Source organism: Acartia tonsa, chromosome 13 (assembly GCF_053477335.1).
Source record: "Acartia tonsa isolate MP-2025a chromosome 13, ASM5347733v1, whole genome shotgun sequence".
In the NCBI taxonomy this organism is placed as follows: Eukaryota; Metazoa; Arthropoda; class Copepoda; order Calanoida; family Acartiidae; genus Acartia; species Acartia tonsa.
Window position 1 is genome coordinate 5982096 of NC_137272.1, and position 26584 is coordinate 6008679.

Sequence of the window (26584 nt, forward strand, 5' to 3'; positions counted from 1 at the left end):
AATGATAGGCCAATACATAGACAGGTAATTTACATTTTAACTGACCAAAGGTAGGCCTGCATTACGTCAATTCTTATAGGAACCATAAAAAGCTTCCAGCAAAGCTAATTTTGTTGCTGTGAGTATTGGTGCAAAAAATATGACGTAACAAAAAAAATTAGCCAATGAGAGGCCACTATAAATTTTACCATTGGTCAATAACGGCCTCTCATTGGCTAATTTTTTTTGTTACGTCATATTTTTTGCACCAATACTCACAGCATCCTAGTTTTGAATTTTGTAAATTAAGACGGCCTGTATTCGTCCATTTAATTTACTATTTTATTTACATGAGATTTACTATAATGATTTATGAAGTATCTACTTTACAATGCAGGTTGTATATCCGTTTCTGTACATATATATTTCTTATACATAGCCATAGCTAGAGTTGAAAAACAGGTGTGAGTTCTTTTAAAGAAGAAGAAATCTTCCCCCTAGGCTATTGCTTTCCCCCCAATGACAAAAAATGTCAATGTCTTCCCCCTCCCTCAACTAACCATGGGTATATACAATGTATATACAAGGTCATTATACACAGAAAACAAGGATGACAACATCCATAAAAGCGAAGCTCTGAAACGGTAGGACAAACGGACATTAATACTTGTAGATTGTCAGAACTGAATTAGCAGAATATTAATGCATCAGTACAAACAATATTTTAAGTAAACTTGTTGCAAAACTGCATAAATAGATGGTACTGTTTAAGGACATACTTACATTTTGGACTTGTTTATAGAGATGCTTTGCTTATATCATTGTACCTAGTTGTAATAGGAATCAGTTTTTAAAAAAATCAGAAGAATCGGATAATTTTAATATACAAAAATTTGTTGTAAAAAAAGTTAAAAATCGACATGTTTCAAATGGACGTACGGACATTCTGGTAATGATTATAGAGTTGCTTCGCTCTAAAGCATACTTAACTATTAAAGGAATCACCATGCAAATTTTGAAATCGATTTGACAATTCTAACATGCCTAAATTAACGAAAAAAGCTATACGTTACGAACGGACGTACGTACGGACCGACCCTAATTATAGAAAAGCTTTGCTTTTAAAAACAAGTATCAATAAGTTAATTGATCCAATATGGACTGCACAATAGATATAAAACGTCAAGATCATTGGAAACATGGAACAGTGGCTGACTCATATTATGACGTAAAAAAATAACCAATGAGAGGCCACTATAAATTTTACCATTGGTCAATTACAGTGTATTCTGGCCTCTCATTGGTTAATTTTTTTTGACGTCATAATCTGAGTCAGCCACTTTTACTAGGTTCGAAAAATATATGGCTCTGTGACCAGATGACCCAGTAAGGTTTTCTGGCATAATGTGCCTGCCAGGATGGTGATATTCGACTTGTGTACAATTACCACGCTTACAAAGTCAACCAAATATCACTTTCTATCTTTTATACATATCAAGGATGACAACATCAATAAAAGCGAAGCTCTAAAAACATAGGACACAAGACAATTAACACTTGTAGAACTTAGTAATAGATTATACTGTTAAATACATACTCACATATTTAGGACTTGGAGATGCTTCGCTTATAATATTGTACTTTGTTGTAATAGGAATCAGTATTAAAAATTCAGATGAATAAGATAATTATATCAAAAAAAAGTTTTCAAACAGGTTAAAAATCAACATGTTTTAAATGGACGTAGAGACATTCTGATAAAGCCTTCTAAATAATACCTAACTGTAATAGAAAAAATCATGCAAAGCTTAAAATTGATAGGACAATTCTAACCTGTTTAAATTAAAAAAAAAGAGCTAACCGTTACGGAATGACCGACAATTATTATAGACAACCATCGATTTAAAAAAAAAGACAAAAATTGAAAAGAATGGATTTATTCGCCACACCCTTACTGCCAAAAAAAGCCAAAATCTTGCCTTAATACACAGAGATAATTGTTAAACGATTAATGTATAATACAAAGTAGCTTGATATTTGTCCGTCCGTCCGTCTGAAGCTTAAGACACCCCTAACCCCCCAAAAAATGAAATTTCCTCCCCCGCCAAAAAAAAAATTTTTGGGGAAACTACTTCACATAAAATTAGCAGCACCAGTAATACTTTTTTTAAATTACCTCTTGGGGCAAAGCCCCTAGAGGCTAGAGGCGAAGCCGCTTGTTGTTATTTAATGGATTACATGGTATGCATTATGGGAAGTAAAGTATTAAATGGACAAAATAGTACCCTGTATGTGTCATATCGATTTCAACAATTTTTCTTTAGTTTATAATTCAAATTTTGAACTAGCCATCTCACATATCTACTGACTACAGCTTTACTTGCGTGGGTTAGTATAACAAGGACAACAACATTCTTTGCGGCAGCGTCTGCATGTCTGCCAAGTGTATCTATGCAGAGAGAGAGGGGACAATAGGCAAGTTATTACACTAGTCCCTAAAGTTATGGAGCCAACAAATAAGAATACGTTGTTACAAAACTTTGGGGGAGTGTTCAAGCATTTCGACCAACAAATCTAATTTACAGAATGGGTAATTTTTTGCATCATCATTGGGAATGTACATCAATTATCGGCCATTGTCTTATCCCTTTAGATCCCTGGGTATAGACATAGACTCAATGTCTACCATAGTACCCATAGTACAACCTTTTAGCTTGGAATTGCGTATTCAAATGATGAAAATTTTCAGCATATTTTTTTTTCTTTGATACTTCTGTAACATCGCCTACCAGAATGGAAATGTCCTATATTTTTTAAACTTAATTTTTAATGATAACGTGGGCTTAGACTTATTTAGATAGTTATATAAGATTTATTTTAAAAAAATATTTTAAATTTTGCTTTGTGAAAATTCAAGCTTACAACAAATAAGAAAATGTTTAACGTTAGGATAGGTTAAGTAGAGTTTAAAGATCCCTACAGAGTTAGATATTTTAACTATGGCCGAAAAATGACCTGAGATAGCAAAAAAAGTGGGATTTATAAGTTATTTCTTGCATCGTATTATAACAGCTTTCCCAAGCAAAGGCAAGGGCTAAAAAAATGGTTTAATCTTATGATTGTACATTTTTATACTCGTAGAAAACTGGATATAATACGATGCGAGGCATAGTTTTTTCGTATGGATGAGAACCGGTTCTAATCCAACGGATGTTAATCTGTTTTGAAGCGATACTGGAAAAAATATTCAGATTGGCTAGGTTGCGTGATTGTTAGAAGGAAATACAAAAAAAAAATTTAATGCAAAGGATGTAAAACAACTTTGAATGGTATAGCGTAGTACAAATACCTAGAAATATGAAATTATCAAAAAATCCAATTCGCTCTGGTTTGGAGTTTTTAGCGCTTTTAAGCGGGATTTTTGGTAGAAAGTCGGTATTAGCTAGTTTTAAATTGGTCTTTCACTTTAAAACTTTAGGGAGATGTATTATGTGAAACAACTCAACAACAAAATTCTCCCTTCTGTAGATTAAAATTAGTGGTTGAAACGCTTGGACACTCGACTTTATAAACTAACCAATGAAAATTCAATAAAAGTCCCCAAAGTTGTCAAGCCAATTATTAAGAAAACGTTATTATAAAACTTTGGGGACTGGTGTAATAAACAGCATATTGTCCCCTTTCTTCCTACAACAAACAAACTACAACAACAACTAGGGAGTATTTATTATAAGATTTATAACAAAACAAACTGTAAAACAAACTTTAAATTGCAATCAAACGATATTTCTTAAGCTAGGTTTGATTAGATTTTGGTTTTCAATTGACAGCTTTTTCGATGGTTCATATCGACTATAGGGCACAGAAAAAAAGTTATAATGACTGACATTATATTGGAATGCCATTTTTAGTAATTAAATTTGGTATGGTAAACTGTTTTTGGTTAGTTATCTCTTTTCTAAGAATATGCTACCGCAAGGCCCCTCGCTAGAGTTAGGTTCAGTCTGTGTAATTTAATACCTATATTTGCGACAACTTTTATAACACAGAAACTCCCAATGTTTAACAACAACAAAATCCCTGCCCCTCTTGGAGAGCCTCGAACCCACAACGTACAGATAAGGAAACCAACATTCTATAAATGAGCTATATTAGAGACCAATAATCAGTTGTCAAAATAGACAATGTAAACAAAAACTTATTTCTTATAGTATACTTTAAAATTTCACACTCTTTCATGTCTGTCATCGTAGCTCAGGGGTAGAGATGAGGTTCCATTCAGATAGTTTTCAGTTCGAAACTACCCAAACACCAAATTTAATTTTCACTGTCTGAGATAATAAGTAATAAAAAAATTAAAAATATTTTAATCATTTACATTATACAGTCACTTAAAATATCAAAATATTTTTTTAATTTGTTTTTGGTGAGACTCGAACTTGCATCCATTAAACCAAATATCAGTGGTAAAATAAATTATTTTCTCATCAAACCTCCAAATCTCTAAAGGGGTATGTGTGTTTTGTAGATTTATTGTTTTATTGTTTGAAAAAATATTGTTTCAGTGGTGGGTCTGGAAACACCCTTCTTGACATCTGAAACCTGACGCCTTAACCAAAACATGTATTACAGTCTTATTTTAAATGCCAATGTATATAAGATTTAAAAGATATTGTTTCAGTGGTGGGTCTTGAACCACCCTCCTTGACATCTGAAACCTGACACTGTAACTAAAAGAGCTATTTCAGCATGAGACATGTGTATGTGTTCAACAGTTTTATTTTAAATGTTAAAGTATATAAGATTGAACAAAATATTGTTTCAGTGGTGGGTCTTAAACAGCCCTCCTTGACATCTGAAACCTGATGCCTTAACCAAAAGAGCTATTTCAGCATGAGACATATGTATGTGTTCAACAGTCTTATTTTAAATGCCAAAGTATATAAGGTTTAAAGAAATATTGGTTCAGTGGTGGGTCTTGAACCACCCTCCTTGACATCTAAAACCTGACGCCTTAACCAAAAGAGCTATTTCAGCATGAGACATGTTTTTGTGTGTACAACATTTTTATTTTAAATGCCAAAGTATATAAGATTGAAAAAAAATATTGTTTCAGTGGTGGGTCTTGAACCACCCTACTTGACATCTAAAAGCTGACACCTTAACCAAATGAGCTATTTCAGCATAAGACATATGTGTGTGTTCAACAGTCTTATTTTAAATGTGAAAATATATAAGATTGAACAAAATATTGTTTCAGTGGTGGGTCTTGAACCACTTCAGTTGAAACTTGATATCTGAAACCTGATGCCTTAACCAAAAAAGCCATTTTAGCATACAACATATATATATGTTTTACAGTCTCAGTTTAAATGCCAAAGTATACAAGATTGAGAAAAAAATATTTCCCCTTGCCCTCACCTTTCTTTACCTTCTCTGCATTAACACAGCATTCCTTTTATAAAAACCTACCTCTCTTTATGTTACAACATGTTGTGATGAACACAACATGTTTTCAAAAACATATTTGATGTTGTCTTTTTCAAAAAAAATCTAAAGAGAGTGAAATAAAGTGTATGAATTAAAATTTCAGTTTGTAAAGGTTATTTGATAAATTTTAAATTGGTTATTAAACCATGCCAATACATTATTCTAAGATTCTAAGAAAAGCAAAACCAATTTAGGCAAGTATTTTCCAAGAAAATTATCTTATATTAAATTTTTTTTCTATATTTTCTTAACCCATAGGGTGACAACAAAATTGTTCTGTAAGATCATAATAGGTAACTAGCTGATAACGAGATAGTTATATCGAGCCAACTCTAGTAGAACAATATGACTATAAACAATAATAATTCTTCTTTATGGAAGCGAAGCTAAACAAATATTCAATTTGTGTGTTAGTCCTGCATTTAATTAGAATTAAACTAAAATTATTTACCAAATATCAGACAATAAAAGGGTCTATAGAAATGACCATAGCTTGGCTAATGAATAAGCAAAACAGAATCTAATCTCGCAGTCTTGTATAAATTATCATTTTATCTAAATAAATAAAATGTTTTTTTTTTCATCCAAAAAAAATAAAATAAAAAAGAAATCCTTTACTTTTCTGAACATTCCTTAAATTAGCACAAAATTTAGAGCCATTCAGAGATGGTATAAGAAAATCTATTTTATACAGAATACCTTTTTTTACTTTTTGAAATAACTTTATCCCTGAATATCAATACAGGGTGATTAGCAAAATTTTTCCTTTTAACCTTTTCTGTACAAGCTAAAAGTCTGCCAGCAAAATAATGACATTCTATGTCAACAAAAGTATGTAGTTATAGTGTCACCATACTGTCGATATTTGTCAATCAAGACTACTTTAGTCATTAAAGCCATAAAGTAGAATTAAATGTAGTAAAGTTATTATTTAGAAAGCTTGTTGATATTATGTCGGTCAACACAATTATTTATTAAAGCTGTATAGTCGACACAAACCCCTGAAATTGCAAATCCATAGAAGTTCGACAGTTTTGACAGCGGTCCATGACATCTAATATTTTTTTATTTTTTTTTTGTAAAATATTATTTTGTTAGTATCCGATCTGTATTGAAAATAAGGGTGCCATATTATCAAATCTTGATTGGTTAATTCAAACTATTAATGTAAAAACTTTTCAACTAATAATTTTAATCTACAGAAGGGTTAATTTAGATTATCATCGTTGGGAAGGTTCTTAATTTTTTTCTGCCATTGTTAGTTTTAGTTTTTTTTTAAATTCAACCCTAGTTATTTGGTGTCTGATTTCAATAGAGATTTTCCAAAGTTTCCGATACTCTTTTGGCCACCCTGTACAAAAAAGTTCGCATGTTTGCCCTAAAATGTCCAAATATAGAGAAAACTGTTAAATTTAGCCGGCCAAATATTGTTGAGCAAAGCATCACAAATTTTAGACAGGGAGGGAGGGGACATTGGGATGTTTATTACACTAGTCCCCAAAGTTTTATAATAACGTTTTCTTATTCCTTTGCTTCAGAATTTAGACCACTTTTATTGAATTTTGATTGGTTGGTTCATTAAATTGAGTGTCCAAAAGTTTTAACAACTAATTGTAACCTACAGAAGGGGAATTTTAAGTATCATTTTATGAGGTGTACATCAATTTATCGCCCATTGTCTTATCCCTTTAGATCCCTGCGTTTTAAAAACATTTGGAATGGACATGCAAACTTAAACTCGACAAGAGAGTTGAAATTATATAGAGAAACGCAGTGATCTAAAGGGATAAGACAATGGCCGATAAATTGATGCACATCCCCAATGATGATACACAAAATTAACCCTTCTGTAGATAAAGATTAGCTGTTGAAATGTTTTAACACTTAACTTAATGACACAACCAATCAAAATCTATTAAAAGTGAACAAAGTAATAGTGTCTGACTGATTATGACGTTACAAAAAAAAATTAGCCAATGAGAGGCCGTTATTGACCAATGGTAAAATTTATAGTGGCCTTTCATTGGCTAATTTTTTTTGTTACGTTATAATCAGTCAGACACTATTACTGTGTTCATTAAAAGTCCCTACGTGTTAGGCCAACTAATAAGAAAACCTTATCATAAAACTTTGGGGACTAGTGTAATAAATAGCCCTATGTCTCCTCCCTCCCTGAGAGAAACACCCCCTAGTTGACAAATTTTATTTCAGTAAATTTCCTCTTTGCATATTATTTTAAGAGGATAAAATACCTCGAGTTGACCCCCTCTCTCGTTATTTAGAACTATTAGAAAATTTTGTTTCTTAACCTTTCGGTGACCTCTTTCAGGATTTTCTAGCCCTTATGTAGATAATCTAACGTGTATAAGGTATGCATTAAAACTTTTGCTGACAAAGATTTTATGTTTGCAAATAAGGTTAAAGTAAAATTGCCAAATCAGGAAAAGAAAACGAAGTAGCGGGTCTCGTCGTATTTTCACAGTAGGTTTTCTACTATTTATAGCCTCTGCGTAGGGCTTTAACCCTGCTGGGTAATCATTAACATTTACATAACCTAACCCAACCTAAAATAATGAAAAGCTACTGTTTCTCTATCTAAAAGTATATCTATTTATATACTATATTTAAGTAAAATCAAAGCAATTTAACATTAAAAAGCAAAACTAAGTTAAGTTTTCGTTTGAAAATTTAATTTTCATAGACATAATTTCACCTACAATTTTATTTTTAAAAAAAAATGATGGCAACATCCAATAAATCGAATATCTAATGAGACGGTAGGATCAACTTTGGAGCCTGGAGGGTCCAATACATTCTTGGGGTGTGACAAGCCCGCCATCTAAAAAACATTGTCTTCCAATTTAATTGTTGGAGAACGTCTGTTTAAAGATCTTCTGAGGGCGAAGCTTTTGTTATTTTAAATTCAAGGAAGCTTAAAGTACTAAAATTATATAATATTTATAAAATATCAAGGTTTTCTTCAGACAAAAATGTGCATTATCTTCTAGTGTAAATAAAGTTAAAAGCGCAGCTTTTCAATAATTAGGCTCTGGACAACTGTAATACACGGATAGCTTTTTTCGTTAATTTAGACATCTTTAAAGGTTAGGTACAATTTCTAATGCGTAGCAACTTTTTAATATTTAAAACATAATGATTTTTTAAAAAAAATGTTTTTTATGATATGATTATCCTATCATCTGATTTATAGAATAACGATTCATAAAACAACAAGGTACAATATTTTAAGCGAAGCATCTCTATAATCAAGTCCTAAAAATGTATTATATATTTTGCACAATTTTGTAACACTTTTTACATACAATTTTGTTTTATATCTTTAAATTAAATTTCTGTGTATAAAGTTTTACAAGTTATTGTTTGTTTACTAAGTTTCAGAGCTTTGCTTTTACCTGTGTTGTCATCCTTGTTTTAAAACTTATTATTTTAGCCTTTTTTTAATTTATTCTGATACTAGCGGCTACGCCCCTAGAGGCCTCTAGGGGCACTTGAGGAGGAAAGAGTCGAATTTAATAATTCAATTTCTTATTTTAGATTTTAAAAGAAAAAGTAAAAAAAAATTTGGGGGGGGGGCGAAATATTTTTTTGGGGGGACGGGGGTGCCCCCCCCCCCTCATTTTTAATTTTAGTTTAAAAAAAATTTTAAAAAGATTTTTTTTGGGGGGGGGGATTTTTCATTTTTGGGGGGGTTGGGGGTGTCCCACCCAACCAAGAAAATAGTTATAAACCTTCCCGGGACCTATGAGAAGCTACCCTGTTAAGGAGAACCCAATCGGTTCAGCGGTTAGCGAGATCCTTCGGTACAAACATACAAACACACAAACATCCTGAACCCCTGAACCCTCTATAGCTAATTATGAACTCTCTAAAAAAAATCCGCAATCAGTTTTTTCAAAAATCTTCAAAGTAAATTTTCATATGTGTAAAAATTAAATACAATTTGTGTTTTTTTTCAGGTAAAATGATAAAACCTTTAAGAGATGCTGTGAAAATAGAAAAGAGGTAACTATTTTTAATTCGATATGAAAGTAAGTTCGGGATTTAATAACGAAAATCTATTTTGCCTTCAACTTATACCAAAACTGTTTATTAATGATTTTAATTGTTAACAAAACAAAGATGACAACATCCATAAGTAGCAAAGCATTAAAAGATCATAGATAATAATACGGACAAAGTATTCAAGATTATTTGTTAGATCAAGAATATTAAAAAAAAATCACGAAACCTTTCTTACATATTATTAATATTCATTATTTTGTTTGATGACTGACAAAGTGATTGTCGATGTAAATTACATCCTGAATGCTCAGAAAAAAACGGAAAATTCAATTTTTATATCCACAAAAACTTTGAAAATCGGACGAAAAATAGCAAAGATTTGGGAAAATATGTAAAAAAAATATAAGAAAGAGTTAACTTTGAAAACAAAAATACCTCAAAGACAACAGGCAATTTAATTTTGATAATGTAATCTATGTTTCTCTACAGATGAATTTAATATTCTTGTTTAATGATAAAATATTACATTATAGATAACACTGTTTGTCATTAAATTCTCCTCATCTAATTTTTTTAATCTTTGCTACAAAAAATGAAAAATAGTAAAATTGTCCAATCTGGTAATAAATAATGCAGCTATTATATAATATAGTTTCTAATAGCTTCACATTGAATGGGTGGATGTAGAGATGAAAAAATGGGCTTAAGCCATCTAGAAATAATAAAGCTTCTATAAAATGTAAACTCAAAAAACCTTTTAAATGTAATTTTATTTTCTTAAACTTTTAAATTTCAGTGTACATGTTTATAAAATTTTTAAAAAATCTTATTTGTAACCTAACTTATCTGGATTAAGACGCAAAGATTATTAATTGTTTATTAAATGCTTATCTTTACCTTATTTTCTTTATCCAAGGTCCAGGATTTCTTTTATTTGTCAAACTGTCCAGTCAATTTCTACAGTTAACTTGACAATCACATATATTTATATTAGTATCATTTTATTGTAACTGGATAGTCTCAAAAATCAGCCATGTGACGTCAAAAAAAAGGGATTATCCATATCCATTTAGGGGTTTTCTTTTTCACTTCTTTTCTCATCTCCCTCATTTCTATGACATCACATGGCTGATTTTTAAGACATTTTTTTATTACACGAATCTCCAAATTTATTTTCTTGTTTGGTTGTTATTTGCACCTTTTTTTCTTATGTGTGAAAATCTGAATTTGATAAATATTTGATAAATATTTGGTAGAAGAAAATAATTTAGATTTTAAGCCCTAGTGTTCACTTCCTAAATACTCTACGTCATCAAAATATTAAAAATATTGATATATTTGTTGACTTCACAAATTTGGGTACTAAATCTTTAATGGTTGACTTTTTTCAAAAAGTGACAAAACTTAACAACCAATTATTTTGATCTACAGTAAAGGTTATTTTGTTGATTATCATTAGGGATGTACAATGTACATCACCTTATAGTATATTGGTTTATCTCCAAAGATCCATATTAAATGCTAACATACTTTTTGAAACAGTCCAGGTATTTATTAAAGCAAAGTTGTTACCAAAAAGTAAGAAATAAGAACAATTGTTATTTATTGTGTGTGTGTCTGTTTGTATGTACCGAATGATCTTGTTAACTGCTGATCCTAGATAGTTCTCCTTTACATTGTAGCTCCTCATTGGAACTAGGAAGGTTTATAACTATTTTTAGGAGGGGTACTTTCATTCTTACATGAGAAATCGCCCCTAGAAAAAAATGCCCCCCCCCCAACAACAACAAAACTTTTTTTCTACTTTTTCTTTTTAAAACTACAAAAGAAAATGGTTTTGAGGCTTTATTTATATATAGATTTTTGCTATGTAACAATTAATTCTTGATAATTATAATTTGTAGACAATATGGCTTGGAGTCCGTATCAGATTGGTATTGTTGTCTTGATGGTCGCCACTGGCACCCTTAACACTATTTCTGCCGGGTAAGTCTTAAATTTTAGATATCATTCAAACTGCTTTATAAACAACGTGGTCATAATGGTTCTTAGCAGGGCTCGGCAGCCATGCGTCACCAGCACTAAGTCTTTTAATCCAGTTTAGATGGTTGCAATTTTTTTCAAAGATCCAGATGATTTTAAAAATTTAAAAAAGTTTGATTTTCCTCTTATTTTTGTATTTAAAATGCGCACTAATAAATTGAAATCCATGTTTTAGAAATAAAAAGTTTTTCTTTCCAGGACCCATAAAAAGCTTCATAAAGAATAGCATCACTCTCATAAAAAATTTTAGGTACCAACAAAGAGCATCTGGAAAGGGTAGAGATTGGGCCACCCCTGAAGATGGATGGATTGAGGGAGAAGAAAAGAAATTTGACCATCCTTATTTACAGGTTCAATATCAAAAACATAAATATGTAGCTGTCTCTACAGAGCCCTAGCAAAATGGGGATTGATGTCACTGCTTGTACCTACCTATTCTATTGACGACAGGACATATCTTATGCCCCATCTCTTTTTTAGGGGCTTATTTCCCCCTTCTCTTTCTCTTTTCCCCTATTATAAGGGACATGTATCCCTGAACGAGGTATCAGATAGCCCGGGCCTGAGATACCCAGCACCTATTTTCCTAGGGCACTAAAAACAACTACCATAAATATTTTTGGTAAGAAGATACTCTACAAATTTAACGGCGAGTCTTACTTAAAGTTTGCATTAATTTATCTTAAGACTACCGACGTCGCCCAAAAAGGTATCTAGAGGCACGTAAGTCAACCTCCCCCCCCCCCCCCATTTCCATTTTGATTTTAAGAAGATTTTTTAGAGTGGCATTTTTTATCCACGAATGATTTCTCTATGAAGGGTAGAGGTATCATATCGCAAAATATGAATAAACCTATACTGGATTCTAAAAAGCTTCACTGTTAAGGAGAATCATGTCAATCTAGCAGTTATTGAGATCTTATGCTACAGACACACAAACAGAAAAATGCTTTCCATCTTTTTTTTTATAGAAAATAAAGAATACTTTTTTTAAAAAATTTATAGAAAAAAAATACTTTCCATCATTTGATAGAAAATATTATTTGATTTACTATGGAATTATTTTCTGCAGGCTATGGGTATGATGGCAGGAGAGTGTCTCTGTATGGTTGCTTTCCTCGTCATGACAAGGTTATTCATTATTAAAATATAAAAACGGTGTATCCATAATCCCCTACCCCTTCTATTGATGAAAATATAAAAAAGGAGGAGGGGGGGGGATGATATTTTTAATACTTCTGACCCCTTCAAAGGGCCTTCAGCAGCGGGGCCCATAATTATGGTGCCCTAACCCTGGATCAGGTACCAAATATAACCTACCCTAACCTAATAAACCCTTAGTGTAAACAAACAGACGAAAAACTAATAGGGAATAGGGGGAGTTTCTGATTTTGAACAAAAGTACAAAGGTAATCTCTTAGGAGGGTAAAGATACCATCCACCAAAAAAAAAGTTAAAACCCCTACATGAACAATGCAAAACTACACTGTAAAGGAAAACCATATCAGTCCAATGTTTAGCAAGATCCTTCGGTACACAGATAATTAATTAGATTTTGAATTGTTTTGTTTAGAGTGTTCAAGAGGGGAATAGCAACAGAGGAGCAGAATACTGCTAACAGAGATTTTCATGCAACTATCCTTTATCCAGTAAGATATTATTATTTTACCCTTCTTGTGTTATGTTCAAGATATGTGCATTATTGGCTAACTATTCCAGATAACAGTTAGGAGGGCGAAACCTTTTTTTAAAGCAGAAATATAATCTATAGTTACAGTTTTGTCCCTCTAAAAAAGGCAATGTATGATGATATTTTCCTTCCTTTTTGGTAATTGCATCATGGCCAATATAATTTTTGCAATTCACCATTCCACTTCCAAAATTTATTAAGATTCAATTAAATCTCATAATTAAAAAAAAACATTTTTTGGTTATCTCAATTTTGTTTATTGGTTTAAAAATCTAAAATGTCAAATTGTTTTTATTTTTAAAATGTTTGTAGATTACAATTTAACTTTCTTATCTTTTGATTAGCATAAAGGTTATAAATTGATTGTGTTTATCAAACGTACTATTTGTTTTCTTCTTATTTAAAAACAAATTGACAATTCACGTTTTTAATCACACTAATATTACAAAACAAGATCGATTTCGGCCATAGCAATGGATTATTTTTACGGATTTTTTATGGATATTACTCTAATGTACTCTAATAAAGTGAAACTTATAACTAGCTAAAATGACGATCTCCTCCATCTACCCCCTATACCCCATACCTTCCCCTCTTAATGGACAAACAAATTAACCATTAAGTGACGACACAGTTAGGACTGTCCGACAAATGCCCAATGATGGGTTGTCTGTTGGATGTTATTATGCTTAATATCATTGAGAGGTAGACATTGCTCCTCTTACTTTCTACTTGTCTTTGTTTAACTGTATGAGCAGTCCATAATGACAAAGACCAAATTGTGTCAAAAATTATCCATGTGACGTAATAAAAATGAGGGAGATGAGAGGAGAGGTGGGAAAGAAAACCCCTAAAAAAGAGATGGATAATCCCTCATTTTTATGACGTTACGTGAATCATTGTTTTTACACAATTTGGTCTTTGTCGTCCATAATTTTTTTCTACAGCTCTTTTTTTTTACAGAATCCAAACTCTAATTTGTTTAGGCTGCCCTGTTTGACTTGATTGGTACAAGTTTGAATTATGTTGGTATGATTCTATCCTATCCTTCCTCCTTTCAGATGTTAAGAGGTAAGTTTGAATTATGTTGGTATGATTCTATCATACCCTTCCTCATTTCAGATGTTAAGAGGTAAGTTTGAATTATGTTGGTATGATTCTATCATATCCTTCCTCATTTCAGATGCTGAGAGGTAAGTTTGAATTATGATTGTTGGTATGATTCTATCATATCCTTCCTCCTTTTAAATGTTGAGAGGTAAGTTTGAATTATGTTGGTATGATTCTATCATATCCTTCCACATTTCAGATGTTGAGAGGTAAGTCTGAATTATGTTGGTATGATTCTATCATATCCTTCCACATTTCAGATGTTGAGAGGTAAGTTTAAATTATGTTGGTATGATTCTATCATATCCTTCCTCATTTCAGATGTTGAGAGGTAAGTTTAAATTATGTTGGTATGATTCTATCATATCCTTCCTCCTTTTAAATGTTGAGAGGTAAGTTTGAATTATGTTGGTATAATTCTATCATATCCTTCCTCATTTCAGTTGTTAAGAGGTAAGTTTGAATTATGTTGGTATGATTCTATCATATCCTTTCTCCTTTTAGATGTTAAGAGGTAAGTTTAAATTATGTTGGTATGATTCTATCATATCCTTCCTCATTTCAGATGCTGAGAGGTAAGTTTGAATTATGTTGGTATGATTCTATCATATCCTTCCTCATTTCAGATGTTAAGAGGTAAGTTTATACACAAGGAATCACTCCTTAATAGATAAATGGATTAAATCATAAAGAAACAAAATATACAACAATTCATAAAAAATATAATCTTCATATATATTTGGATATTTGGTGCAGATTTGTTGAGGCTTAAGAGCCAGGATCTTTATCGGTCAGAGTGGGGGGGGGGGGGGTAGCTGAAAATACGCCAACCCTCCTTAATTTTGTCTCAGCTCCCATGAGAGCCAGAGGGCTGAAAACTGTTGTATAGCTAAAGGCAAATAGAAAAGACAATTCCATTAATAATAGCTGTATATTTTTTTGTGTAGGTTCCGTGATTATCTTTACTGCTGGTATGTCCATAGTTTTTCTGAGAAGATGGCCCAAGCCTTATCAGTGGGTTGGAATTGTCATTATTATTGGTAATTAGTTTAATTCCTATCCACATGCTATGACGTCCAAGTTTTTTATTTTATTGATTTTTTTGAAGGGGGGGGGGGGGTTCCCTTGAGGGTTTTAGGTAAAAAAAGTTCTGAAGCTTATTATTAATATAGAAAGATTAATTTGACCAATAGTAAAAGTATTAGTGTAGTATAAATCTATTCACATTAACTGTAAGAAAATGTAGATATTTTTATACTTTCTTCGTTTTATCGATTTAATTAGCCAGCCATTATACTTGAACTTATTAAAGGTTTACTTGGGGTATAATTATGTGATAAAATCATGTGTGGAAAAGTATGGCCTAATTTGAAAACTAAAAGATTATTTTTATTTTTTACTGATTGGCCATCTAGGTAAATAAATCTACTAATTGGATTGTTACCAAACAAATTATTGTTTAGGTGGACTTTGTATTGTTGGAGCTGGTGACATGATCTTCCAGGAGGATGTAAGTTTTATCTTTTCATTATGGCTTCGAAACAGGTCAATTTCCGGTCAATTATAACTGATCCTCAGCAATAAAGTTAGAGAATAGAGGGAGCGAGTGAGAGAGTGAGAAAGCAAAAATTTCCATGGAAAACAAACTTCTGCAAAGTGGTAGGTCTTTGCGAGAGTTCTATATAGTCACTTACCCTCGATCCCTCTATACTCTAACTTTATTTTCTCAGCTATACTGAAAATTTTAACCCTTACAGATCGGGGGGGGGGGGGGGGGGCTCAAAGAGCCCCCCCCCCTCTAGTTTTTTCAATCTCATTTTTTTTGTAGGTAAGATGGAGAGCTGTGACTTCATGACTTTTTAAGTTTAGTAATTATACGTCGGCAAGAGTTGATTTTATTAGGATATCTGGTCTGTGTCGGTCGTGGTGTCCGGTCAAAGTCGGTTGGGTAGCAAAAAAAATTAGAAAAAATTCTAAATAAATCTTAATTTCTACATTATGACTTTTGTGTATAAGGTAGAAACCTAAAATTTTTTTGGTGAATACTTAGATGTCAATGACCTTCTGAGAAAAGTGGTGTTATGACCGTTTGACCGCTCCCTGACCGACTTTATGACCGATTTTTGTCCGGCTTTTACTACAGACATATAACATGAATATCGTGGCTTCTATTACAGCTAGAGACCTATAATTTTTTTTGGTAAATCCTTGAGCAATAATAAACAGATAAAAATATTAATTTGCGCCGCCAACCGCCGTTTTACCGCCGTAACCGCCGAAAATGGCGGTTTCCGTTATTTGCCGTTTTTCGGCGATGATTAGAAAAAGTAATTTTTTTGTTATGAAAAATAAAAGTTCGTCCTAAAATTTGGTCATCCTAGCTGCAAAATTGGCTGCTCTACAGCTGTTTTAAAATTTAGCGGCTGGCCGCTAAAAAGCGGCTAAGGAGCGGTCTGACTTCTATGACTAGAAAAAGTAATTTTCTCTAAAAATACACATGAACCACCAGAAAAAAATTTTACGTCTTTATCTGTACCAGGAGCCGAGATAGAGGGGGGGGGCTCTTTGAGCCCCCCCCCCCCCCATATCTATTAAGGTGGGAATTGGGGCCCGATCTGTAAGGGTTAAATCGTATACTAAAAAGTAAAAACTATATTTTTAGACTATTACTTTGGCATCTCAGGGCTAAAAAAGCTGGTTATTATCTTATAATTGTACATTTTTATATCTACGGAAAGCTGCTTATAATATGATGCGATAAATAACTATTCTCGCCTGTTTTTTAATAGTTTCATTACATACAATATCTTTGCCAACTATCTGGCACTAAATAAAAGCAGATTTATTAAACAACTGAATTAATTCAGAAAAAATATTTCATAATTTCAGTAGATTTTGTACACCTTACTACCTTATTACTTTAGAGCTTTGCTTTATTGGATGTTTTATTTTTTGTAGACAGATTTAACAAGATGTCTAACAGCGTATTCCAATGCTACTACTGCTTCTCCAGGTAATTTCTTTCCAGTATCGCTGCAAAACCGATTAATATCCAGAGGATTAGAACCAGTTCTCAGCCATACTAAATATTTATGTATAGCATCGTATTATATTCAGTTTTCTACAAACATAAATTGTACATTCATAAGATTTAACATTTTTATATCCGTGGAAAGGTGTTTTATACAATGCGAAAAATAACTATTCTTTGGTTAGTAAAAATTAAATCCGCCCCCCTCCCCCCACCTGAACTAACACTTATTTTTAATTTAAATCAAATTGAAAGTAAGGGAGATGGAGGGGGGATGAAGTGCAGTTTTTTGTTTGTTTGATACTTCAGTTCAGGTCAGATTAGGTTAGGTTATATTGGGTAATTAACAGCCCCCCTAGATATACCACACTTTTCTGGGATCTTGCTGAGTCAAGTATCAACTGTTGGGAATATTAAAGGATGACTCCATGCAAAATTTGAGCCGGATCCGGCCAAAACCGGCCGTGAATTTTATGAAAAACCGGTTTTTTCCGGTTTTTAGGGGGTATCTGTAAATCGATTCAGCTGGAGCAAAACCGGTTAGAGGTACAAAAAATTTTACTTCACATGAAATTTAGCCAATGCAATTGCCTACAAAAATGTACTTCATCATCAACTTGATTGGACAACTCTTTCCCCTCCTAAATGTCCATTAAAACCTCGGAAACGGCAAAAATCGCCAAAAATCACGCCTTCGGCGGCAAATAACGGCTAAACGGTCAGCCGGAGGCAAATGAAACATAAATAAAGAAATGTCCGCCTTAAAAAGTTGTTCAAGATCAAAGAGATGCTTGAAGTCTCTAAAACGACTCCTTCCCCTCCTTTAAGGGGAAAAACTGAAAAAACGTGATTTTCAAAAGTATGCCCACTTCGTGGGTGTGGGGGGCACTGAACCCGTCACCCCAGGGTCACCAAATATAAAGTCTAGGCGGCCCACAATGCTGAATTTTCACCAAGTGAAAGTCTTGTGTCATTATCTCTTATGAGAAAAAAGTTATTAATTAATTAAAATTTCAAATTGTGATTTTTTGATGGATTTCTTTGATGAAATGACAGGCTGGTCAATTTTTAGGCCATTTTTTGCTGTTTTCGGCCCGCCACGCCCAAACGGTTTGAGATAATCTCACGGGACCTTTTGCCCGACCTAAGCCTGGTTATTTATAAGGTCTAAGAAAAAAAAAATCCCGGATTGGATGAAGCACGACGTCGCTGCGCGCCGTCAAAAATCGCTGGTCGGCTCATTTTGCCCCCTCAAACCCTCACCTCGTGCCATTTTTCTGTGTAAAGATTATAATTATAATCTTTTGCGTAAGTCTGTTTTTTTTCCTAGACCTCACAAATAACCAGACTTAGGTTGGGCAAAAGGTCCTGTGAGATTATCTCAAACCGTTTGGGCGTGACGGCCCAAAAACCGCAAAAAATGGCCTAAAAATTGACCGGCCTGTCATTTCATCAAATAAATCCATCAAAAAATCACAATTTGAAATTTTAATTAATTAATAACTTTTTTCTCATAAGAGATAATGACACAAGACTTTCACTTGGTGAAAATTCAGCATTGTGGGCCGCCTAGACTTTATATTTGGTGACCCTGGGGTGACGGGTTCAGTGCCCCCCACACCCACGAAGTGGGCATACTTTTGAAAATCACGTTTTTTCAGTTTTTCCCCTTAAAGGAGGGGAAGGAGTTGTTTTAGAGACTTCAAGCATCTCTTTGATCTTGAACAACTTTTTAAGGCGGACATTTCTTTATTTATGTTTCATTTGCCTCCGGCTGACCGTTTAGCCGTTATTTGCCGCCGAAGGCGTGATTTTTGGCGATTTTTGCCGTTTCCGAGGTTTTAATGGACATTTAGGAGGGGAAAGAGTTGTCCAATCAAGTTGATGACAAAGTACATTTTTGTAGGCAATTGCATTGGCTAAATTTCATGTGAAGTAAAATTTTTTGTACCTCTAACCGGTTTTGCTCCAGCTGAATCGATTTACAGATACCCCCTAAAAACCGGAAAAAACCGGTTTTTCATAAAATTCACGGCCGGTATTGGCCGGATCCGGCTCAAATTTTGCATGGAGTCATCCTTTAATATTCCCAACAGTTGATACTTGACTCAGCAAGATCCCAGAAAAGTGTGGTATATCTAAGCCCCCCCCCCCCCCCAGAATGCCTTGGCTCAAAAAAATCACATCTTATCACCATGCACATTTTAGACTTCAAGATAAAGATTATGTAATAAAAAGGTGGGTTGTCTGCAATATTTGGGATATTTTTACCATTGCTCTACGTTGTATTAATTAGTTGTAACCTTGTTTCAGATACATCCACCCAAGAACCTTGTGAAGAGATTGTAAACAAGCTAGGATCAAATCCCCTTGTAGGAGATATCATTATTGTCATTGGAGAGGTATAATATATGTCTAAAGACATTTTTAGACATAATTTTAGCAGAAACAAAAATAATAGGGTCTGGGCAATTAAAAGGGAAAAATCTTGTAAATTACGTTTTCGAAGTTGTTAAGTTTTTGTATGGGGATCAGAACTATTTTGTATATTTTTGTATAGCTAAAATGTATACCATTCGGAGCTGATTCATTCAATTTCTTGAAAAAATATCACGCAACCTTGTTATATATTTGCTAAAGTTTGCTATGATTAAATTATCTTTTATCTGGTATTGTCTTAATCTAATTTTTCAATCTATTGGTCTTGAAAAGTGTACATTTGATATTTACTAAAGTCTACGCTCCTAGCATTGAGGGACAGAAAAATAGTTTATAAACATACACAAAAAAAGACCTAAAATGAAGCACTCAGTTGGTTCAGTGTTAAAAAATATCTAAATGGCCAAAACAACAGAACTAGCGTTTACCCATCCCCCTATATGCCTCTAGGGGCATTTTAGGGAATGGGTAGGATAAAAGTCAAATCTCCACTTTCAAATTAGTTTCAAAAAGAAGGACACAAAAATTAGGAGTTGGAAGTAGTGTTGATTTCTCCTGGGAAAGTTAAGATATTGGAACATTGGTTCTGTCCAGATATGACCTTCTATCTATCTAGGTATTCAATGCTCTGCAGTTTATCTATGAAGAATATTAACTGTCCAAATATGTATCTATCTATCTATCTATCTAGGTATTCCATGCTCTACAGTTTATCTATGAAGAATATTATCTGTCCAGATATCTATCTATCTATCTTTCTATCTAGGTATTCCATGCTCTGCAGTTTATCTATGAAGAATATTATCTGTCCAGATATCTATCTATCTTTCTATCTAGGTATTCCATGCTCTGCAGTTTATCTATGAAGAATATTATTCCAGATATGTATCTATCTATCTTTCTATCTAGGTATTCCATGCTCTGCAGTTTATCTATGAAGAATATTATCTGTCCAGATATCTATCTATCTTTCTATCTAGGTATTCCATGCTCTGCAGTTTATCTATGAAGAATATTATCTGTCCAGATATGACCTACCTCCTCTAAAAGTTGTAGGCTATGAAGGTAAACTTTATACGGCGCTTTCCCCCAAAGATCCTAAGGAACACAGAAAATAACCTTCTTTTGTAAAGATAAATTGAAAATTCATATTGTTTCTTGAATATATTTCAAAAGCAAAAGTAACAACTACAATAAAATAAAGCTTGCAAGTAAAATTTTTTACCTTTAACGATTATTTATCAATAATACAAAGTAGAACGATGTCTGTCTGTTTGTTTGTTTGTAGCGAAGGATCTCGCTAACCGCTGAACCGATCTGGTTCTCCTTTACAGGGTAGCTTCTCATAGGTCACGGGAAGGTTTATAACTATTTTCTTAGGGGGTGGGACACCCCCAACCCCCCAAAAAATGAAAAATCCCCCCCCCAATTTTTCTTTTTCTTTTTAAAACTAAAATAAAAATAGTGGTGTCGACTACCCCCACCAAAAAAAAAAAAAAATTCCGTCCCTCATATTTTTTTTTTTTTATTTTCTTTTAAATTTAAAACCTAGAGGCTAGGGGCGAAGCCGCTAGTGAAATATAAAGTGTTATAATATACTTTTATTTTGAGACGAAATTACAACTGAACAATAAATGTATAGGTATAGTTAATCCAGATAATTACCTGAATTCAGTGTTGCGGACCTTTTGTCTGCTAGCAAATTGCTCTCGGCTCTATTGTAACAACTTAGCTGTGTTAATATTTGCAAAGCTACTGGCTGATATTCAAAGACCCAAATGAAATTCGGCACAGGGTCAACGGGGTTTTTAAAACATTTAACCCCTTCCCCCTCTCTTGTTTTACTTTGATAACTTAACTATGCTTGAAATTCAGAATCATGTTTATGAATTTTTTTGATAAAAAATAAAAGTGTCGAACTATGACGTCAGAAAAAATTAACAATTAACCAATGAGAGGCCGCTATATATTTTACCACAGTGAATACTGGCTTCTTATTGGTTAATTGTTAATTTTTTCTGACGTCATAGTTCGACACTTTTGCTGTTTTCATTTTTTTAGGTATCTTTGGTTTCTGTACCATTACTGTCCTACTGTGGCCCATGTTTTTCATCAAGGTTGGAGAAACTTTTGGTCTTGGTCCTGAATTTAGGTAATCACTAATATTCACTCGCAATGCATGTTTTATAAAGCTTTGTTCCTGCATTTATTCTTCTGTTTTATATTTCCTTTGGAGAATTCTTTTGTTTTTATCTTTGTTCATAAATCATTACTTTTCAAACACAATATGTGCTCTATAGCTTAGTTTCTTTATATCTTCTTTGGGGGTCTATTTTCTTTATTAACTCTTAACATAGATATTAAAATTTGGGACATCAAATTTTAGGGTTATACACACAGACAGACTCACATTCCAACTCTAAATTCTAAAAAAAAATTCTGGAGGATATTTATCTTTGGAGGATGGTATTACCCTCCCCTAAAATAGTTATAAAACTACCCAGGACTCATGATAAGCTACATTGTAACGGAGAATGAATTCAGTTTAGCCGTTAATGAGATCTTTCAGTTCAAACGGGTAGACAGACACATAGACAGACGGCTCAACATCCTGTTGATTTAATATAAAGATTACTAAAACTTTAGGTTTGAGGACGCTATTGATGGTCTGACCCAAGTTGGTACTGGTGCTGGTGTACTTGGCTGGACTATTGGAAACATGTTTTCCATTGCTGTATTCAACTTTGCTGGTAATAATATCATCATATGAATAGTTAACTAGTGGCTAAGCGCCTTGAGGGCTCTTATGGGCATTTTGAAGACTAGGAAATGGGTACATCCTCAAAATTGATACACAAAATTATACCTTGTGTAGATCAATATTAGTAGTTAAAACAATTAAACACTCAACTTTATAAATAAACCAATCAAAATTCACCAAAGTCCCCGAATTTGATAAGCCAACGAATAAGTAGATGTTATTATAAAACTTTGGGGACTAGTGTAAGAAACTGCCCATTTCCCCCTCTCTCTCTGGGTGGTTATTGATCCATCAAGTAACAAGAACTTTAGACAAAGCAAACTTAAAACTACTGACGGAAGAACAAAGTTAAAAAGTAATCCGCGAGTTCAAAGCTGGACCACACTGCATCATATTTGAGACGCAAAACTGGTACCAACTGCTGATATGTTCAATAGTAAGCCTATGAGGAATGCCATGGCCCACAAACAGGCGCAACACATTGCCATTTGCAGAATTTGCAGACAAAAGTCATGCAATCAAAGAGTTGGAAGTAGATTGGATGGGTAACCCAATACCCATCAAGTACAAGACGCTTTACACTGCAATTATAAGACGCAGACAGAGAAGGTTTCAAAGTGTAGAGAGAGCTAGAGGTAATTGTAGGTAGTAGGTTGTTAAAGAGAAGCTACGCTCCTTACAATTTATATAATTTAGGGGTATCAGTTACCAAGACCCTGAACGGAACCACGCGTGCTGTCCTGGACAATATCAGACAGATCTTTATCTGGGCATTCTCACTTATTGTCGGGTGGCAAGAGTTCAACTTTATGACGGTAATAATTTTGTGTAATTTTCCTCAAAGTGCCAAGAAATCCCCCCTTTTATTTTGCAATAAATCTTAAAAAAGAAAGGGAGGGGTAGTTTTTTGTTTGTTTGTTTATTAGTTTAGGTTAGGTAAGGTTATGTTATATTTGGTAATGGGTTGGACTGCATGGTTAGGGCAACGCAGGTATAAGCCCCACAGAAAGAAACTTAATTTTAATTAATTTAAAGAATACGGGACGGTGTGGTTTCAATGCTTAATATTCACTTTATTTGAAAAGCACAAAAAATAACAAAAGTATTTACAGCTGCCTTTTTCTACATTTTTAATTACCTGCAGCCATTTACTTGTCTAATTGGGTATAAGAAATTAACTCAAACTTACCTAACATTTTGTTGTTCAAAAGTTGAAAAAATAATTTTATTAATTGCATTTATATCAATTCTACGTTTTAACATATAAAAGACAGATTTTATTATTTGAGATCAAAGTACTTTAAAATATGTATTTGAATTATGTTAGCATTTCTATAAAATAAAGATAAAACTTATCTTTAACTGACGCAATAAAAAAAAAATTTAATAGCACAGCTACTCTTAAATTTACTGTAAACTAACCGTCAAACTGTCTACTTGTACTTTGTTTTAACTGCACAGTTCTTATAGCGATATTTTACTAAAGTCTACTTTTCTTATAATTTCAAATAATTGTTTCTTGTTTTTGCAACTTTAGGATAAAATTGTCCTTTTTAATTTTAAAAAGTCCATTAAAGATAATTGTTTACTTTATTATCTTTAGATTTAATGAATTATTACTAATTTGTTTAATATTAATTAATGCTAACTTTTAGTTTTAAAAGGGGGCGATTTCTTCTTGGGTGATGAAGGTACCCTAAACCCAAATAATAAACCTTCTAAGGCCATATACAGTGTGTTTTTTTTATGAGAACTTTTTTGAAAGCAATTTTACCCCACTTATTGTTATCAGAATTTAATGATTAAGGGCTTATTTTCTTCGTTTTTTAAGGCAATTAATAGAACAACAAAAAAATATTTCAGTTTTTTTTTTAAAGTACAGTAAAATCTAAAATTTAAAACTTAGGTGTCAATATCTAAAAATGGTTTTAGCGCATTTTTCTTATGCTCAAATAATCAACCTTTTGCAAGAATGGTTGCTAAACACTTCAAAGTTGAGATATAGAGCTAAAAATGTATACATGTACTAAAACATATCAAAGTTTGAAGGTCATATCTCAACCAGGGAGGGAGTACTGGCCCCCCAAAGTCGACTACAGAAAATCCATTTTTTTAGGAAAAATGCGCTAAAACCATTTTTATATGTTGACACCTAAGTTTTGAAATTTAGATTTTACTGTACTATAGAACCATAGCAGAGTTGATAAAGAGACAGATAAGCTCACAGACAGACATTCTGTTACTTTACAAAAGGATAAAACATATCTTAGTTATTAAATAGCATTTTAAAAAATTATATTATTTTTTTTCAGCCAATTGGATTTGTAGTGTTGATTCTTGGTATCTGGATCTACAATGATGTTATTGTCAGAGTCCTAGTCTACAAGTGCCTGAGAAAGCCTATGCCAACTTATGATAACTAGTTTTCTCCCTAATATTCAAGTTTAGGCATGTAAAACTAAAAGTTGCATACTCTTCACCCCCTAATTGACTTTTTAAATTGAAACCAATGAACAAGATTGTTCAATGACCAAATTTTAAAATTGAAACAGCAATTTTTATAGCAAGTCCTTTTGTTAAATATTTTAGATGAAAGAATTTAAATAGGGCTCCAACAGAAAAGTATTTCTTTTTATTCTAATGCATTTTTATATGTATTTAATATAATTATATATTATTATTTTAAAGAAAGTGTTAAAATACATAGTTAGATGAAACTAATAATTAGGATTGACTAGTTTTTCTTTAGTTGCAAAGTCCATTTCCATATATGCAAAATGCTTTAGTTTTATATTTGTTATGCTCACCTTTATATAAGAAAAGTTATTTTCGCATGGTATTATAAACAGCTTTCCGCAGATATAAAATGTAAATTATAAGATTGCACATTTTTATATTTGTAGAAAACTGGATAAAATACAATGCTAGACATAGTTTTTTTCGCTTGAATAAGAACCGGTCCTAGTCCACCGGATATGAATCGGTTTTGAATGAATACTAGAAAAATAATGATTTACCTTCATACATACATGCTTTATTATAAATTATAAATTTTAAGATTACAATAAATTATTGAAATATTTGTTGTTTTGATTTATATTAATTTTAAAGTTGCTTGACATTTATTGTTATCTTTGAAGATAACGAATTATTTGGATCATTTATTTTTCACTTTAATTAAAAAGTTAAATAAACAATTTTAGACATCCATAAAATTATCTAATTACAGGATGTGGACTGATTTTAGATGTAGAAATGATTCGATTTAAAAAAAAAAATGGGGGTTTAAATGTTTTAAAAATGACTTTAACAAATAATTTCAGAATATGGTAAAATAAATAAAGCAATATATATAATCATATTAAATCAAATTATTCAATTTGTCCTTCAGCTTAAAACCTGTAGCTAATGCACTTATTAATTAAATTTATCTTGAAGAGCATAAAACATACTAAACTAAATAAAACAATTTTTATAAAGTCTAGAAAATGACGAGATTTTGTGATTGATTTATCTTTTAAGTTTAATTCAGTCTTTTCAAATATACTGTTTACGCCTTTTAAAAAGCGAAGCTTTTCTATAATTAGGGTCGGTCCATCCATCCGTACGTCTGAAACGGATACTTTATTTGTTAAATTGAACATGTTAAAATTGTCCCATCGATTTCACTTTTTGCATGGTGTATTATCTGTATTGTTAGGTACAATTTAGAAAACGTAGCAATTCTATAATCCTTACCAGAATGTAAATACGTCCATTTTAAACATGACGATTTTTAACTTTTTTCAACAACAAGTTTTTATATGATATACTTATCTGATTGATCTAATTTTTGGAATACTGTATTCTACAACAACAAAGTAATATAAGCGAATCATCTCTATAATCAAGTCCTAAAAATTTAAGTATTTCCTTAAACATTAATCAGTTTTTCAACAAATTTACTTACATTTATTTTCGACTTTTATACATTTACTTTCTGATTATCTAGTTCTGACACTCTACAAGTATTAATGTT

General features: G+C 32.4%; 1 protein-coding gene across 3 annotated transcripts; it reads left to right on the forward strand.

The window, feature by feature from the left end:
• The first annotated feature begins 11394 nt into the window (after positions 1-11394).
• LOC145335063 (solute carrier family 35 member F6-like) lies at positions 11395-25648 on the forward strand. Of its 3 annotated transcripts, none has more exons than XM_080180759.1 (15): positions 11395-11478; positions 11786-11885; positions 12608-12666; positions 13109-13184; positions 14212-14237; positions 14360-14418; positions 15283-15375; positions 15799-15845; positions 17294-17348; positions 19680-19768; positions 20786-20870; positions 21867-21957; positions 22452-22555; positions 23263-23381; positions 24879-25648. In XM_080180759.1, the coding sequence occupies exons 1-15, from the start codon at positions 11402-11404 to the stop codon at positions 24987-24989; spliced, it is 1191 nt and encodes a 396-aa protein (XP_080036885.1). In that variant the 5' UTR covers positions 11395-11401; the 3' UTR covers positions 24990-25648. The 3 variants fall into 3 exon arrangements, with proteins under 3 accessions (XP_080036885.1, XP_080036884.1, XP_080036883.1); XM_080180758.1 differs by lacking the exon at positions 14360-14418 and adding an exon at positions 14608-14666; XM_080180757.1 differs by lacking the exon at positions 14360-14418 and having other exon boundaries at positions 14212-14296.
• The last annotated feature ends 936 nt before the right edge of the window (positions 25649-26584 follow it).